Raw genomic sequence first — 19593 nt, forward strand, 5'->3', positions numbered from 1 at the left:
ATTTGTAGTCTGTTCAAGATTAACACCATATCGCCCCAAAGTGAAAGATGCAATAGAGGAAAAAAAAGGACCTCTACCGGAGCAACACCTTTCTCTTTGGCTTATCGCGATTTTTCCCATTAAAGTCGAGATTCTTTCTCTCCGAGTTTTTTGGATCCAATCCTGGTTGAAGAGAAAGGTTTAAAGTTATCCGACATGGTCAAATGTACCAAAAACAAATGATACGAGCTCACCAAAAAAGGTTCGCCCCAGATAATTTCATTGGGGGGACCTGGTATCGAAGAAGATCCTTCCCATACAAAAGAACTTTAGAAGAAAGTGGATGCCAAACTGGGAAAGACCTTATGTGGAAGGCCTTATCTGGAAAAGCGTTGATATTGACCAAGATAGATGGCAAGAACCTGCCTAATCCTGTGAATTCTGATTCAAGCAAGAAATATTTTACTTTAAAAAAAAGAAAAAGGAAAAGAAAAATAAAAAAAAAAGAAAAAGAAAAAGAATGAGAGGCCAAGGTGAAAACCCACAAAGGGCACATTGAGACCAAAAGGGTTTTGAATTGAAAACCCAAGAAGGGGAAATACAAATTTTTGATCGAATGTGGGGCATGCGGTAGTCTTACTATGCCTGAATTAGCAAGAAAGAGGGATGCTACATCTTAGGGCATCAATAAAGTCTTCTGGGACTTCTAAACACGTATCAAGTTCAAAAGGTCCTCGAGAAGTTTTGTGTAGAGAACGTTCATGCTACAATATCTAGGGCACCTATTTTCATCTTATTCATTTCGTATCTTAGCAAAATTTGCTATCTTTATTAATTTATTCATTTTGAGATTTACTTTCAATAAAATTTCATCTTGTCCATTGTGATAATCTTTTTCGAGCATTTTTCATTGAAATAACGATTAATGGACTGATAATATTCAAGCAAAAGGAGTTCTGCATATTACTCTGAAAGCTTCTAATAGTACGAGGACCTGAAACAGGACTATTATTTAGAACTAACCAAACCTCAGGGTTGGAAACATTTGAGAAAGAATAGTCTAAATTATGGTTATTTTTTCGGGTTTTCTGTTAGAAATACCAGCTGAACAAGAAGGCAGGGTAATGCGTTAGTGATAGAACATTGATGAACAAAGAGCATTGAAAACCTAAGCATTAAAAAAGGATCATTCTTGAAAAATGACATTCTGTATTCATGCAAATATTATTCATACACATCTAGTTAGGAGCATTCGATTCATTCTGATCATGACATCCTAATTACTAGGCATAAATAGGTCCATAGAATGGATTCTACAGGTCATGTTCCCTAGAGAACAGGTCAATGAAGCCACTAATCCTATACCCTTGAAGTTGCATTAGGGTGGATTGAAGATCATATCAAACCTTATCTCCCTGAAGTTGCAGTGGAGCAGGTTGAAGTTACAAGTCTTATCTCCTTGAAGTTGCAGTGGAGCAGACTGAAGATAGCGAATCTTATTTCCCTGAAGTTGTAGTGGAACAGATTGAAACTATAAATTGCAGATATTATCTCTCTGAAGTTGCAGTAGAGCAGATCATATCAAACCTTATCTCCTTGAAGTTGCAGTGGAGCAGGTTGAAGATACCAATCTTATCTCCCTAAAATTGCAGTGGAGCAGATTGAAGCTACTAATCCTATCTCCCTGAAGTTGCAGTGGAGCAGATTAAAACAATGAATCTTATACCTCTGAGGTTGCAGTAAATTGGATTAAATCTACCATAGCAAGTCTTATCTCCCTGAAGTTGTAGTGAAGCAGACTAAAACATCAAGTCTCATCTCCTTGAAGTGGCAGTGGGTTAGAACAAGTCTACTAGAAGAAGATGAGCACCAAGAAGTCAAGATTCGGTAACACCAGACAAAATTAGTCCTTTTTAAAAGTCTTTGCTCCATTCTCGTTACATGGCAACGAGCAAAGAGGGGCAGCTGTAATGACCCAATTTCACCCAAGCCCAAGACCAAATAATAAATAAAACCAAAAAAATAAATAAACAAGTCCAAATATCAAAAGTCCATTTACAACAGTTACAAACCCAAATTACATTAAATCTAGCAGACCCAAATACAAGCCCAAATCAGAAAACCCTAAAGCCTAAATGACCCACAACCTAAACTCAGTTTCAATAAAAACTGACACCCTAATCTAACCCTAGCCGCATGCCACATTGGTGCCCCTCTTCGCACGCCTCTGCCACCATCACCGTTAGCCTCTGTCACCTACAAAGCAAGAAGAACATGTAAGCAAAAAGGGGACAACAAAGAAAAAATAAACATAAAACAAGAAGACAAAAACCGAATCTTGTAATTTGGCTATAAAAGCCATGGCAGTCAGTTTGTATTTCTTCTTCCTTTTCGAACACAAAAATATCAATAAAAAAATAGAATAAAATTTTTTAAAAAGGTGATTCCTCTGCTGTTTTTTATTTTTTTTTATTTTTCTCTTAAATCTCTTATATTTTAGATGCAAAAAAATAAAAAATAAAAAGAAAAGAAGGAAACTCACCTAAGTCGTTTCGCATATTCGTCGGAAACTTTCTCCGACGTCGAAATTGGCTAAAAGAGGGGTCAAAAGTTTCTATTTTTTTATTTTTTTTGGTATTTTAGCCTCAAATTTAGGTTCTATTCGAAAAAAAGAAAAAAAAGGGGCTTTTTAACTTTCAGCGTCACCGGTGATCGATGGCCGCCACGGTGGTCGACGGCCAGAGCCATGGATGGAGGGGAAGAGGGTGAGAGAGCAAAGAGAGAGCTCTCATTTTTTTTACGAAAGGTGCAGAATGATTTTTTTTTAAAAAAACTCAGCTTAAATAGGCCCTATAAAATGACGTCGTTTTAGGGCTGATTACAATATCCCCAAAATGGCGTCGTTTTGGCCTAACCCAATTTTTGACCCCCCTTTAAGAGGATCCGCACATTTTTACCAATGGGTTATTTTCACGGTTGATCCTTCTGCTTTTTCGCCCATTTTCAATTTAATCCTGCTTTCTTTTTTTCTCTGCAATTTTGCCTTCGTCTCATTTTGGTCCCCTATGAAACGGTGTACTTTGGGGACTGGGAATAATTTATTATTTAATCCCTCGTCCTTTTTGCGCATTTTGAATTAGTCCCTTTGTTTATCTTTTATCTTTATTTATCCCGTTAATTTTATTTGAGTGACAATTGGGTCCTTTACTCCTTTTAATTCCTTATGTATTTACTTGTTAGCCTATTATTTATTTATTTTATTATTATTATTTAAAACTGTTCTCTTATTTTTTTTACTAGGCATCTATTTGTTTATTTTGTTTGTCATCCATCATTATATATTTATGTAATTTACTACAAATGGCTCTCCAAATTTTATTTATATTTTAATTTGGTCCCTTATTTTCAAAATTTTCTTTTACAAACTATTTCCCTCAATATTCATTTATGTACTTACTCCAGTAGTATCTCCCATCTGTACCGGATGTTGGGACACATGATGGGTGTTACAACTTTAATATGTATACATCATGTTAATGTACATAACGGTTTTTTTTTTAATTTGTCAAAATAAATTGGACTTTTTAATTGGATTTATATATGGCATACTAGTCCCAACATGTGTCATTTGCTCAATCTAACCCTATAGACTATATACCATTTAGATTACCTACTCATATAAATTATATTTTTATATTACAATCCAACTATGTAATGTACATTAATATTAGTTAATGTTGAGGTAATTAGTGAACTAATATCTACTCACGCATTTTGCTTTATATGTAAAAAAAATTGAGGATATCATCTAAAGAATATTAAAAAACCATGAGGAAATATTCGGAAATTACAATTACGATGAAATCACTAAATTAATTAAGAGTAAAAATGTTGACACTTTCAATCGTTGAGGTGTGTCCATTTCAACCTTAATGAAGTGTGAAATATAAGAAGGTACGTCGATTTTCTATAGAGCTTCCTTGTATAAGGGTTTCATAGAAATGAATACAAGCTTAGGATTTTGGATTTCTTTTGGCATGCATCAATTAAAATAACAAAACCTTAAAGCTCACATAATAGGTGATCGAAAAATCCAAATGTTGCTTTAAAATACAAAAGTTTAAAATTTCTCTTTCCCTCCTCCTTTCTTTCTCTTCTTTTAATCTCTCTCTCTTTTTTTAATCTTTTTTTACTATGCTGAAATGTATGATATATTTTACATACCCTGTTCCTACGGTCAGAGGCAAATCAGGGGTTGGCAAGGCTCCGACCCTCCCTGAAATTGAAACTTGTCATTTAAACTTTTAAATTTTTTTTAAAATTTTAAATTAGTAGCAATAAAATTACACTTTAACCTCCCTAAAATTATAAAAACTCGATTTAATTCTTTAAAAATTATAAAGATATAGACTATAAAAAATTAAAATTTCATTCGTTCCTAAAAAATTGTTCTGGCTTCGCCCTTGCATACGATAATGTTTTCTCAAACACGAGGACCGTAACTAAATTCTGGGATCAACTTTTCAGCTCCATCTCTCCAGATTATATAGATCATGTCTGCTTGAATTCATTCAATCCCTGTTGTTGTATAGCGCTATGTGCAAACAGAAACAATGTAGCAATTCAAGTAAAATTTAAGAAAGCAAAAGGTATGAAATAAAAATAAGAATTGAAAGAAGAATGAACTGAAAACGATTCATTAATCATTGCAATAAACCCTAAAATTATATACATAAAACCATACAAAAGAAAAAAAAATATCACGCCAGTAACTTGCCCATGATCAACAAAAAGAGAACATGATTTAATTTCGTTTACTTCGCAATTATCAATAACATGAAACAATGACTTATCAAAAGTAACCCACTTCTAATGAAAAGACACTAACACCACTAACATATGTATATATAACAAACTAAATAGAAAAGTGGAATCCCTTGTGAAGAATGGATTTTAGATGATGAGTTCAGCTTGTAATTTCAAATGATAAATTCCTTAATAATATTCAAAATGGCCTGAGCTCTTTGTGTATCCACGATATCGATGTTATGGAAGCCGACAATATCGAAACGTGCATCAACTTGAACCTTTTCAGCCACCAACATTTGCACGAATGCTTGCACCCTATCAAACATTGGATCCATGTCGAATGAAATCACCAAACACCGCCCTAACGAACTGACCTTACTCTTGTACACTGCATCCTGCATTGGATTACAATATCGGTGGTCACGGTCTGTTGCCTTAGGCAATGCTAACTCCCACAAGAGATCAAGTACAGGCAATGGTATCAACTGATCCGTTGCATATTTCAACTCTGATGGCAGTCTTTCTTTCCCCCCAAACATTGGTTGGTTTAAAAATATACCATTAATATTTAAAGGCTTTATATCACGATCTGCAGCTTTTATAGCAGCATGAAACGCAATATTGCCACCGCTGCCACGCCCACCAAGGTAACATCTTGTGAAATCCCCGTAATCTCTTAGCCATCTTTCTCCTTGAGGGTCCAAAACCTGTTTCTTCACCCACAGGATCGTGTCAATGGCATCTTCATACTGCGTCGGGAGCCTGTGCTCGGGGGCAAGACGATGCTCCACTGCTACGACAATGGCGGGTGTTTCACTGGCAATGGTAGAGCAAGGTTGATGAGTTGTGATATTGGAAACGCTGAATAAAGTGAAGCCACCACCATGGAAGTAGAAAACGATGGGTAATCGTACAACAGTGTTGTCATTAGATGGCAATTTATTGGGGCGGAAAATGCGTGCCCAGACCTTTGTTTCTTCGTTGACGGTGACATCTTTAGAAACAGTGGGGATACCTGGAATTATGTCGGGGTTGGCTTCGGTGCTGGGGAAGTTGGTTAAGCGAGTGATGGTACCGTCTGGGTTGGGACGTATACTGAGGTGCTGGTATGGGTCGAATTTCGACATTGTTATGGTGAGATTTGTGGTGTAAATTCGAAGAAGATAGTTAAATTGCGATACTTGTTCGTGGCATATGACCCATTCAAAAGGCTGCCTTTGTCGCTGTTAGAAATTTGCGATAACAGAATTCCTTAAACACCCGGATTATTTGATGCTTGGAACTAATTTTTACTCTTAAGATTAGGATTCTTTGAGGCAAACTTAGAGTTGTTGACTTTTTTACGTTCGTTGCTTTATTTCAAGCTCTTATTTTGAATACTTCCATTTGTTCTTGTTGACGAAAAAGTTCACTTCATGGGTTTGCTTGAAAAGGTAATGCTTGAGCTCTATTGGGAGAATCAAGCAAGTCATCTAATCATGGCTATTGACACTATTTTTTGGATGAAAACGGAGTCGACTTGGGTTTTGAAAAATGAAAACGAAAATGGGAGTCGCCACCAATCCTTTTTGATAAGGTGTGATTGGGTCACTTTGAAAAGTGGTTATTTTTAATAAATAATTTGATTTTATTAAAACAACAAGTTTGGTCCACGCAATTCAGAAAACGGGTTCGGGAGTCGGTTACGCACGAGGAAGGATTAGCACCCTCGATACGCCCAAAATTAGTACCTAGTTGATTACTTAATGTCTTAGTGTCGAAAAACTGAAAACTTTAAAGAGATTTAAAATACGATCCTTAAAAAAAACACGAATGGCATGGATTAAAATTCAAGAGGATATTTGACAATTTGGTTAAACAAGAAATCGAAACCCAGCACCTTAGGGTACGTTCCTCGAATTTCCAAACGCAAAATATTACCTTATTTTGAAAATTTTTGAAAGGATATTTAACTATTTGGTTAAACGAGAAAAATCGACACCCAGCACCTTAGAGCATGTTTTCTCGAATTTCCAAACGCAAAACATTGCCTTATTTTAAGATTTTTAAAAAGGATATTAAGCCATTTGGTTGAACAAGAACAATCGACACCCAGCACCTTAGGGCATGTTTTCTCGAATTTTCAAACGCAAAACGTTGCCTTATTTTAAAATTTTTAAAAGGATATTAAGCCATTTGGTTAAACGAGAAAATCGACACCCAAAGACCTTAGGGCATATTTTCTCGAATTTCCAAACGCAAAACATTGCCTCAATTAGAAATATTTTCCTTTTTTGAAGTATGATATTTATATGCATGATGGAATAATAAACATGATTATGTAAATAAAAAATGAACAAAAAGCGAATAATAAATCAATCATACATATATCATAGCAAATAAATAAATAAACAAATTATAGCATAAAATAGACATATAAATAAATACATAAAAAATAAAGGAAGATATAAGAAAATTATAAAATATGAAAAATATGTATATGTATATGTATATTTTAAAGTCATTAAAATAAAATAAAAAATGAGCATGTATATATATTCGTGAAGAAAATGAGTACATAGATATATGTAAATAAATATATATAAAAGTAATATATATATTAAATAAATTATATGAAATATATATATATATATATAAGCACTTATATACATTTATTATAATATAATACGGCACATATATTTAAAATATAAGTAATTATTAATGGAAATATAATAATAATAATAATAATAATATTGATATTAATAATAATAATAATAAAGATGATAATAATAATAATAATAATAATAATAATAATAATAATAATAATAATAATAATAATGGTAACATTAAAATAATAAAGTTAACAAAAATTGACTAAATAATAAAAAATGCTAAAAAAGGGATTAAATCGAAATGAAATAAAACATATAGGGTCAATCCGAAATAAAGGAAAACGAAAAGGATCCAATTGCGGTGCGCATAAAAAGGGAAGGACCGAAACAGAAAATAAACCCAAAGTTCTAAAACGCAGCGCCTCAATGGGCTAAATTGAAACAAAAGTAAAATCTTAGGGCTAAATCAAAATAAAAGAAAATAACAAAATAGGACCAAATTGTAATGCTTTGAAAAACAGGAGGGACTGCGCGCGTAAATAAACCATTTTAAGAAAACACGCGGATCTTCCCCTCTGGGTCGGGTCACCGCGCGGGTTAGGGCCAGAACGGCGTCGTTTTGTTCAGGGTATTTAAACCCTATTTTTCTTCCAAAAAACCATTTCAACCACTATTTTCTCCAAAAAAACCAAAAAATCCCTTCCTTCCTTCTCTCCTACATCCGGCCTTTGGGGATCGTCGGCCCACCACATCACCATCAGCAGCAGCATCACGCCACCACTCAAAATGGTAAAATTTTATCTTTTTTATATTTTTCGCAAATATAAAGCGTATTTAGTATATATATGTATGTATATATGTATAAAAATAATATGAACGAGTATAAAGAAAAAATAGAGATGCGAAAAAAATGAAAGAAAAAAAACCACCTTTTGATTTTTTTTTGCTTTTATTTCCTTGAAAATGTTACAAGAAAGAAAAGAAAAAAAAACCCCCATCCCTAGATTACATATCTGTTTCGGCTTTTATAGCCTGTTTGTTTGCTGTTCTTTTCTTTGTTGTTTGCAGGTGCAAGTTGCGGTGATTGAAGCAGATGGCTGAGGTGACGTGCGACGCGGCGTCAGAACGGTGGCAGCGACAGAATGGTGGCGGCGCCGGGCTAGAAGACCCTAGGTGCGGCGCACCTAGGGTTTGAAATTGTTTTGTTTTTTCTGTTCTGGGTTTTGGGCTAGGGTTTGTTAGTTTGAGTTGGTTTTGGGTAATGGGCCTGGTTTGGGTTTGTTTGCTGGGTTAGTGTTTTTGGGTATTGGGTTATTTAATTTTGGTAATGGGCCCGGGCAAAAAATGGGCTTGTACAGCTGCCCCTCTTTGCTCGTTGTCGTGTAACGATAACAGAGCAAAGACTAAGAAAACCCAATTTTGCCCGGGCTCGTCGAGTCTCAACTTCTCTTGACGCTTCTCTTCTTCAGGTAGCCTTATTCCAGTCTACTGTGTTTTGACGCTTCAATCCACTCCACTGCACTTCAACAAGATTCGACTTGTAGTTTCAATCTTCTTTGCAGCAACTTTAGGGGGACGAGATTTGGTGGTTTTAGTCTGTCCTACTGCAACGTCAGGGAGATAAGACTTGTAACTTCAATCGCAACTTCGAGGTATAGGCATTGGCGCTTGACCCACTCATAGCGTCGGGAGATAGAATTATCGCTTCAATGTACTCCACTGTAACCACGAGAGGTAAAACCGATGCGATCTACTCTACTATAACCCGGAGAGATAAGATCCTTTGTTTTAATCCGCTCTCTGTAATCTCAAGGAGATAGGATTACTAGCTTCAATCTGCTCATTGTAATCTCGGGAGATAAGACGATCGATCTTCTCTCAGTAACCCGGAGAGATAAGATCCTTTATTTTAATCCGCTCCACTGTAATCTCGGGAGATAGGATTACTAGCTTCAATCTGCTCATTGTAATCTCGGGAGATAAGACGTCGATCGATCTTCTCTCTGTAACTTTAGAGATAAGATCCTTTATTTTAATCCACTCCACTTGTAATCTCGGGAGATAGGATTACTAACTTCAATCTGCTCATTGTAATATCGGGAGATAAGATCTGAAATTCTTGATGCATTCCTTTGTAATCTCGGGAAATAAGACACAGTGCGATCTACTCTCTGTAACCCGGAGAGATAAGATCATTGGTTTTAATCCGCTCCACTGTAATCTCAGGGAGATAGGATTACTATCTTCAATCTGCTCCGCTGTAATCTCAGGGAGATAAGATCTGAAATTCTTCGGTTTGTTCCACTGTAATCTCAGGGAAATAAGACCTAGTGCGATCTACTCTACTGTAACTTCAGAGAGATAAGATCCTTCATTTTAATCAGCTTCACTGCAACCGATGGAGGCAAGGCTTTATTTTCGATCTGCTCTGTTGTTAATGCAGGAAGGCAAGATCTGCTATCTTCAATCAGCTCCACTACAACCGATGGAGACAAGGTTTTGTTTTCAATCTGCTTCGTTGTTAACGCAGGAAGGCAAGATCTGCTATATTCAATCAGCTCCACCATAACCGAGAGAGGCAAGGTTTGTGTCTTTGACCTGCTTCGCTGTCAATGCAGGAAGGCAAGATCTGCTGTCTTCAACCAGCTCCATCACAACCGAGAGAGGCAAGGTTTATGTCTTCGACCTACTTCGCTGTCAATGCAGGAAGGCAAGATCTATTATCTTCAACCAGCTCCATCACAACCGAGAGAGGCAAGGTTTGTGTCTTCGACCTGCTTCACTGTCAATGCAGGAAGGCAAGATCTTTTGTCTTCAACCAGCTCCATCACAACCGAGAGAGGCAAGGTTTGTGTCTTCGACCTGCTTCGCTATCAATGCAGGAAGGCAAGATCTTTTGTCTTCAACCAGCTCCATCACAACGGAGAGAGGTGAGGTTTGTGTCTTCGACCTGCTTCGCTGTCAATGCAGGAAGGCAAGATCTTTTATCTTCAACCAGCTCCATCACAACCGAGAGAGGCAAGGTTTGTGTCTTCGACCTGCTTCGCTGTCAATACAGGAAGGCAAGATCTTTTATCTTCAACCAGCTCCATCACAACCGAGAGAGGCAAGATCTTTAACTTCGTTGATCTGTTCTCTGGGGAACATGACCTGTATGTTCTATTTTATTAACCTAATTGTGCCTAGTGATTAGGATGACATGATCATAACGAATCAAATGCTCCTAACTATATGTGTATGAATGACATTTGAATGAATGCAAAATGTCACGAAAATGATTCCTTAATGCTTAGGTTATCATCACGCAAAAGCTTATTAAGGCTTTATCACTGACGTGCTACAACGCATTTTTACTCGACTGGCATATCCAAAGAAACACTTAATCTGATTGCCCCCTACTGTGAACGTCAAAGTTTAATCAACTGGGACATAAAATTTGTACCATGAATCTCCCACTGTAACCCAAGGGTAGAAAGATATGGCTTTTCTCAATCTTTTCCTATCGCAATTTCAGGATACAGAATGTGAAGCTCTTTGGTCCTTTACCTCATTCCCAAGGTGTCATACCAAATGCTCATGCACAATTGCAAAATTTTATTCTCCAAGAAAACCTTTACTTATCACTCGGTGATCATTGCTTGTTTGTTCATTGAAGCTTTGTCACCAAGACGGCATCTTGTCATGTTGTTCAATCAATTTTTTGATGACAAAATCCAAAAGGATGGTCTTTATTTAGACTCTTCCTTCTTAGATATTTCAACCTTTAAACTTGGTGTGTTCTAAACAATAGTCCTGTTTCAGGTTCCTGTATTATTTAGAAACTTTTAGAGTAATATGCAAAACTTCCCTTGTGAAAGTTTTATTAGTCCATTAATCATTATTCCAATACAACATGCTTGCAAAAAGAACATAACGATGGATAAGATAGAATTGATTTGAGAGCATGGCCCAAAGTGGATAAATTATCAAGGATAAAAAGAGAATTAATTGGGAACATGTATCTTGAAAAAGAATGAAGTATTTCAAGAACAACAACAATAGTATAAAGACTAGGTGCCCTAGATATCGCAGCTTGAATTTTTCTGTACAAACTTTCTAAAGACCATGTGTTTAGGAGATCTACAGGACTCTGTCGGTGCCCCAAGATGTCGCCTTACCCTTTTAGGTATAGCAAGATCACCACATGCCCCAATCTAATCACTTCATGCCCCATTCTGATCAATATTTGAGCCGCCCTTCGGGTTTTCAACTCAAATCCCCTTTGGCCTAAGGTGCCCTTTGCGGGTTTTCCCCTTAGCCTCTCTATTTTTACTTTTTCATTCTTTCATTTTTCATCTTTTTTTACTCAAAGTGCCATTTGCAAGTTTTCACCTTGGTCCTTCCTTCTTCTTTAAATGAAGTGTTTCTTAACTGGATCCGAGTTTATAGGATTGGCAATCTCACTCAGGATCAGTACTCCTCTGAAAATGGTCTTCTTTACCACATAGGGACATTCCTGATTTGGCATTCATTTCCCTTTAGAATCCTTTTGTTAAGGAAGAATCTTTTTCAACATCCAGCCCTCTCGTGAAATTCTCTGAGACGAGCCTGTTTATTATGGGCTCATATTATTTATTTATGGTACATCCGACCCTGATGAATAGCTTTTAACCCTTTTGCTAGGGCCAACTGATCACATCGCGATTGGATCCTTCCAACAAGCAATGAGGGGATTTTAATAGGTAAAACTACCTCAATCCTGTAAACCAAAAAGAGAGGTGTTGCCCCAGTACAGATGTTCGACAAACAAAGAGGGCAAATGGTAATTTCTCATGTCAGTCCTTGTTCACCTCTAGGTAATTCGGTGACAAAACGTGGTGTCTACTTCTGAATTAATTTCAGACCTCAGTTACCGTGCTATCATTTAAGTTCAATGCATTTTCCAATACCATCCCTCTGAAATTCTGTATCGGTATAGGATGACATTGATCCATGAAGTAGCCTCTCAAAAAAAATGAAGTAATGCCCATTAGAAGTCTTCGATAATGGTGATGTCTATGCCCTATTTCGCTCAAAATTTGAGTCGCCCTTTTTCGGGTTTTTAACTCAGATCCACCTTTGGTCAAAGCGCCTTTTGCGAGTTTTCGCCTTAACCTCTCATTTTTCTCTTCTTTTTCTTCTTTTTTTCCCTATTTTGACTTTGATTTTTTTTTATTTTTTTTGATTTTTTTGATTTTTTTTTGAACTCATGAGATTATGCAAGTCCTGGTCATGCTTTTCGACGAGAATCAATGTTATTCTAAAGTCTTCCACATAAGATCTTCCACTTTCATCTTGTATGTGAGAAACCTTCTTTGGTACCAGATTTCTTTCATAGAGCCCTTTTGGGACGCAACTACGACAGAAAAATTTGGATGTTCCTCTTTAATCAAGATAAAATCCAACAACATCTTGAAGGGATGGAAACTCGACTTCAAATGGGCAAAGCTATGCTGACTCAACGAGAGAGGCATTGCCCCGGTAAAAAATTGCATCGTTCGCATTGTAAATTTCTGATATCGTGCTGTTGTGCAGGTTTTATTATAAGAATCAAGGCATACCCTGGTATGATCATACAAAGACATCTTTGAACTCTAGAGGTAACTCAACAAGGTTTTGCTTCGTCTCTTGTGGTTAGGTCAATTTTAGTCTTCACCAAGCACACAATTTCTAATGATTCCTTGAGAGGTAAGATCTGTTTATCCTCTTATTCTACCATCCTCAAGAAGTCCAGAGATAGGCTACAATCTATGTCATCTTCAAAGGCGTGAGATCCCTCTAAACACATGTCTTGCTCAAAAGGAGATTCTAAGTCTGTAGCAGTGTCATTCATGTCGTTGATATCCAGAGACCTATTGTAGGTATAAGAGAATATACAAAGAATGTATGAATTTAAGAATAATTATCTGCACAGTATGATTATGAATGAATGAAAGAATAATTTGGATAAAATAATAAAAATAATCATTCAAGAAATGCAAGAATATTGGTTCAAAAGATCGCAAAGATGCATTCCATTAAAATAATGACGTTCAGATATGAGCCTATTTCACAAAAGACTTCTTGTTGCCTCTAGGCTAAAAGCAACAAGTGTGTTTTGAATATTACTCTGAGTAAGCTCTAAATACTACAGGGGTTCCTTTAGAACACTTCTAAGTTTATAAGGGCGAACATCTAATAAGATCTCTTCTCCGGTTGCTTCTTCGTATTCGGCATTGATGTGAACGTTTCCCAACATCTCTTCATTCATCGTATTCTTTTCATTATCCGTATGATTAAGCAGCGGGTTTTCTGTACTGAGTGAATCCTCAAATTTGATGATGCCCATATTGATAAACCTTTCGACCAGCTTTTTAAAGGTAGTGCAGTTTTCTATAAAATTCCCCGTAATTCCCGCATAATAGTCACATTGCGCATTTATGTCATACCATTTGGGGTACGGAGGTTGTAAAGGTTTCAAGTAGAAAGGGGAGACAACATGTGCGTCAAATAAACTCTGATACAGCTCCTGGTACGACATTGGGATTGGTGTAAATTGAGACTTCTTAATTCTTTGCTTAGTGCCAGATTCATGTCTTGGGGATATCGATGGCGGTAAATAACCGACTTTTTGTGACTGCGGAATCGGCTTTGAATAACCCTCATTATGCCTACCCGCATTGCTTACCTCATTTTTCCTCTTCCTCGAGACCTTTGAAGTATTGTTTTGGGAGTTCCATTCTTGCCCTTTCCGTTTGTAATGATCTTCGAATTGTTTTGAGAACTCTACCCTTGCCTGTTTTGTTCCCGCTAAATCATCAAAGACAGCAGAATTAGTTAGATTGCCCCTCAGATTGGAACCTGAACCTGTCGCGAAATTCATCGGTGTCGAGGTATTGGTCTGGATGTTGACAGTTACCCTTTGTGGATATGTGTTTGGTTGTGCTTGGATGTCGGTTGGAGTAAAGTCTGGAAGATATGCAGGACCTTCACTATCATTCCCAAAGTGGACCACTGGGTTTTTTCCTTTTCCCAACCTTATATCCAACAACTAGGTTAACTGGCTCATCAGATTTCTCTAGACTTCTAGCATCTGATCCTTCACATCTTGTTGAAATTTGGCCAATTGCTCTAGCATCTGTATCTGCATTCACTCTAATCTCTCCAACCTTTGGTCCATTCCTTAGTTTCTATTCGGGTACCGCAAAAATGTTGGTTTTCCAGACTTTCTGAAATAATTTTACCTAATTAGGGTCACTTCGTGAAAATCTAATGCATATGAAGCAATGTAATGCAATTGCATGAAATGAATGCCTAAAGAGACATTGATTCTGATTCAATTACATTTAGGAAACTTTTCTAGAAAGCAAATTCCCTTAAATAAAACGGATACATGTACGACCTCACCCTCATATTCCAAGAAATAACATCAGTCTTTTCTTCATCCGCATGTTTGAGGTAATCTCGCCAATAGATGCCATTGCTAGCTCATTTTCTTGATCTTGGTCGCGATCCATCATCTGCCCATCTTCATAAGGCTCGTCAGCTTGTCGAAGGCTTTTGGACAATCGTCTCGAACCCTTAAGCCACGATGTAAAGATCATGAACTCTTCCATCGCCCTTCTTGTGTTTCTCAGAATATATTTAGGAAGTTGTATTGTTTTCCACTTTATCAAGGAATCCGTATTCCATGACAAGCTTTCTAATTTAGTAATTGGACTTGAATCAATATTTCTTTCCTAAGATGCAGATGCGATGCAATCATAATCAAAGCACAATAAGAAGGGTTAGTACAAAAATAAACAAGGAAAACGGAAAGTACCTAATCGGGTGACTACTAGGGGTTTGGAGTGGCTCTATCTAGGCTAAGTTCCTAAGTCCACTATATGAGGTTTGGCTCTAAAGATAAGGTACCCGAACCAGCAGATTCCTCGATCTTCACCCATACAGACCGAGTTCGGTTTAGGGGAATACATTTCCCTATGGCTGCACGGAGATGAAAATCTCACGAAGACATAGGTACGGATGTATCCCGAAAGTGATTCACTATCCTGCACGGAGGTGAAAACCTCACGAAGGACTAGTTTCTCACTCCCACTTAAAAGGTGTGACCAACGCTCATTCAATGCAATGCAGAGATAAAAATTTAAAATACAAAACATGATGAAAACTATAACTCAAAACAAGTGAAATGCAATGAGAGGATCGTATATTTAAATCAAATTTTCAATTTTCGACAAAAAGACAAGAAATAATCAACTCGTGGCTTGACTCTCTTATTTACAATCCCCAGCGGAGTCGCCAAGCTGTTGACACCATTTTTTGGATGAAAACGGGGTCGACTTGGGTTTTGGAAAATGAAAATGAAAATGGGAGTCGCCACCAATCCTTTTTGATAAGGTGTGATTGGGTCACCTTAAAAAGTGGTTGTTTTAAATAAATGATTTGATTTTATTAAAACAACAAGTTTGGTCCACGCAATTCAGAAAACGGGTTCGGGAGTCAATTATGCACGAGGAAGGATTAGCACCCTCGATACGCCCAAAATTGGTACCTAGTTGATTACTTAATGTCTTAGTGTCGAAAAACTGAAAACTTTAAAGAGATTTAAAATACGATCCTTAAAAAAACACGAATGGCATGGATTAAAATTCAAGAGGATATTTGGCAATTTGGTTAATCAAGAAATCGAAACCCAGCACCTTAGGGTACGTTCCTCGAATTTCCAAACGCAAAACATTACCTTATTTTGAAATTTTTTGAAAGGATATTTAACTATTTGGTTAAACGAGGAAAATCGACACCCAGCACCTTAGAGCATGTTTTCTCGAATTTCCAAACGCAAAACATTGCCTTATTTTAAGATTTTTGAAAAGGATATTAAGCCATTTGGTTGAACAAGAACAATCGACACCCAGCACCTTAGGGCATGTTTTCTCGAATTTTCAAACGTAAAACGTTGCCTTATTTTAAAATTTTAAAAGGATATTAAGCCATTTGGTTAAACGAGAAAATCGACACCCAAAGACCTTAGGGCATATTTTCTCGAATTTCCAAACGCAAAACATTGCCTCAATTAGAAATATTTTCCTTTTTTTGAAGTATGATATTTATATGCATGATGAAATAATAAACATGATTATGTAAATAAAAAATGAACAAAGACGAATAATAAATCAATCATACATATATCATAGCAAATAAATAAATAAATAAATAAATTATAGCATAAAATGGACATATAAATAAATACATAAAAAATAAAGGAAGATATAAGAAAATTATAAAATATGAAAAATATGTATATGTATATTTTAAAGTCATTAAAATAAAATAAAAATGAGCATGTATATATATTCGTGAAGAAAATGAGTACATAGATATATGTAAATAAATATATATAAAAGTAATATATATATTAAATAAATTATATGAAATATATATATATATAAGCACTTATATACATTTATTATAATATAATACGGCACATATATTTAAAATATAAGTAATTATTAATGGAAATATAATAATAATAATAATAATATTGATATTAATAATAATAATAATGATAATAATAATAATAATAACAATAATAATAATAATAATAAAGTTAACAAAAATTGACTAAATAATAAAAAATGCTAAAAAAGGGATTAAATCGAAATGAAATAAAACATATAGGGCCAATCCGAAATAAAGGAAAACGAAAAGGATCCAATTGCGGGGCGCGTAAAAAGGGAAGGACCGAAACAGAAAATAAACCCAAAGTTCTAAAACGCAGCGCCTCAATGGACTAAAATGAAACAAAAGTAAAATCTTAGGGCTAAATCAAAAGAAAAGAAAATAACAAAATAGGACCAAATTGTAATGCTTTGAAAAACAGGAGGGACTGCGCGCGTAAATAAACCATTTTAAGAAAACACGCGGATCTTCCCCTCTGGGTCGGGTCACCGCGCAGGTCAGGGCCAAAACGGCGTCGTTTGGCACCTGATCCCTAAAGGTAAAACGGCGCCATTTTGTTCAGGGTATTTAAACCCTATTTTTCTTCCAAAAAACCATTTCAACCACTATTTTCTCCAAAAAAAAACCAAAAAATCCTTCCTTCCTTCTCTCCTACATCCGGCCTTTGGGGATCGTCGGCCCACCACATCACCATCGCGCCGGCATCACGCCGGCCACTCAAAATGGTAAAATTTTTATCTTTTTTTTATATTTTTCGCAAATATAAGCTGTATTTAGTATATATATGTATGTATATATGTATAAAAATAATATGAACGAGTATAAAGAAAAAGTAGAGATGCGAAAAAAATGAAAGAAAAAAAAACCACCTTTTGATTTTTTTTTTTTGCTTTTATTTCCTTGAAAATGTTACAAGAAAGAAAAGAAAAAAAACCCCCCACCCCTGGATTACATATCTGTTTCGGCTTTTATAGCCTGTTTCTTTGTTGTTCTTTTCTTTGTTGTTTGCAGGTGCAAGTTGCGGTGATTGAAGCAGATGGCTGAGGTGATGTGCGGCGCGGCGTCAGAACGGTGGCGGTGACAGAATGGTGGCGGCGTCGGGCTAGAAGACCCTAGGTGCGGCGCACCTAGGGTTTGAAATGGTTTTGTTTTTTCTGTTATGGGTTTTGGGCTAGGGTTTGTTAGTTTGAGTTGGTTTTGGGTAATGGGCCTGGTTTGAGTTTGTTTGCTGGGTTAGTGTTTTTGGGTATTGGGTTATTTAATTTTGGTAATGGGTCCGGGCAAAAAATGGGCTTGTACAATGGCTATTTTTGGGTGGGCAAATACGCCATGATGTGTTTGAGTACCAACTTCAATTTGAAACCTAAACCCACGTCTCTAGCTCGATTGATAATGTGCTTGGATAAAGGTACTCAATTTCATTATCTTACCCCTTTCAGTAGTGAATTGGAAAAATAAATTTTTAGTTTTATTCCTGTGCAAAATTTAATCGATGTTGATCATATCAATGTATATAGGTTGATTTCCCCCATATCAATAGGTACAAAATAAATTAATTTAAAAATATAATTATAATTATTTATTTGGACTTATTAAATTATGAATTGTTATATGATTAGTATAGTATGATTTTATTGTTTAATTTATGAAATAATTTTTGATTATTTATTTTGAATTTGTTTAATGATGGATTATATTTATAAAGTTTATTAAAAATATTCTATATAATAAATAAATATTTTATATGTGAGATTTATTTAATCTCATTATTTAATATTTATAAATATTTTTATATACATATATAAAATATTTTTTAAAACCAACGATAAATTTAAAATGATATATCAAACAAATTAATACTTATACAAGCTAGTACCAGCAAAAAAAATCCACCATTGTAATAGCTACTACATGTTTGGATAACAACTCCAATTGAAATTTAAATATTTTACGCACATCACATCCATCATTTTTTATTGGCCCTTTCCCAACTCATAAATAAGAGCATAATGTACTTCAGCGAACTCAAAATTTACGTTCTCCTACATTGGCAACAATATCAATGCCAATCAAATTAAGAGTCAATCAACAAAGGCAAAATAATATTAGTTATATATAAACAATATTATATATATCTAAATAATTTTAGATAAAAACATACCTTATAAATATAATAACATGTAAATTTAATGTGAGAATGTTGAAAAAGGACTTAAATGTAAATTCTAAAAGAGTTGAAGGATTAAAGTGTAAATTTTATCAAAAAGAGAAATATAAATTATTATTAATTATTTGGCATTTAGAATATATTGGAATATGTATTTTGTGATGAAAATCACTTTTGGTTTCAAATTAGAAAGATTTGAAAGTACATATACTAAATTATAAAATTTTCATTTTTTAATGAGAAAATGAAAAAAAAGTGTAAATTTCACTACCAATGGATTCATATTAAATGTTAAGTGTGAGTCATGAGTAGAGGTGTCCATGGGCCGGGTCCAGAAAGTTTTTTGGGCCCGCGTCCTAGGTCCGGCCCGGCCCTCCCCGAAATATGAGCCTAAAATTTTGTCCAAGCCCGGCCAGAGAAAAAATTTCTAAGCCCGAGCTCGGCCCTGCCCGGTCCATTTTTTTTAAATAAAAACCAAAAATTATTTTAAAAATAAAAAATAAAAAAGTATTTTAAAATTAAAAAAATAAAAAAATATTTTTACTAAACAAAAAAGTGGTGCCTGAGGCCCGACCTGTTTTCTAAACG

At 35.5% G+C, this 19593-nt stretch overlaps 1 protein-coding gene across 1 annotated transcript; it reads right to left on the bottom strand.

The window, feature by feature from the left end:
- Positions 1-4958: 4958 nt before the first annotated feature.
- LOC105771092 (probable carboxylesterase 9) lies at positions 4959-5915 on the bottom strand. Its single transcript, XM_012592498.2, has one exon. The coding sequence runs from the start codon at positions 5913-5915 to the stop codon at positions 4959-4961; it is 957 nt and encodes a 318-aa protein (XP_012447952.1).
- Positions 5916-19593: the final 13678 nt, after the last annotated feature.

The sequence above is a fragment of the Gossypium raimondii genome, chromosome 7 (genome assembly GCF_025698545.1).
Source record: "Gossypium raimondii isolate GPD5lz chromosome 7, ASM2569854v1, whole genome shotgun sequence".
Taxonomy (NCBI): domain Eukaryota; kingdom Viridiplantae; phylum Streptophyta; class Magnoliopsida; order Malvales; family Malvaceae; genus Gossypium; species Gossypium raimondii.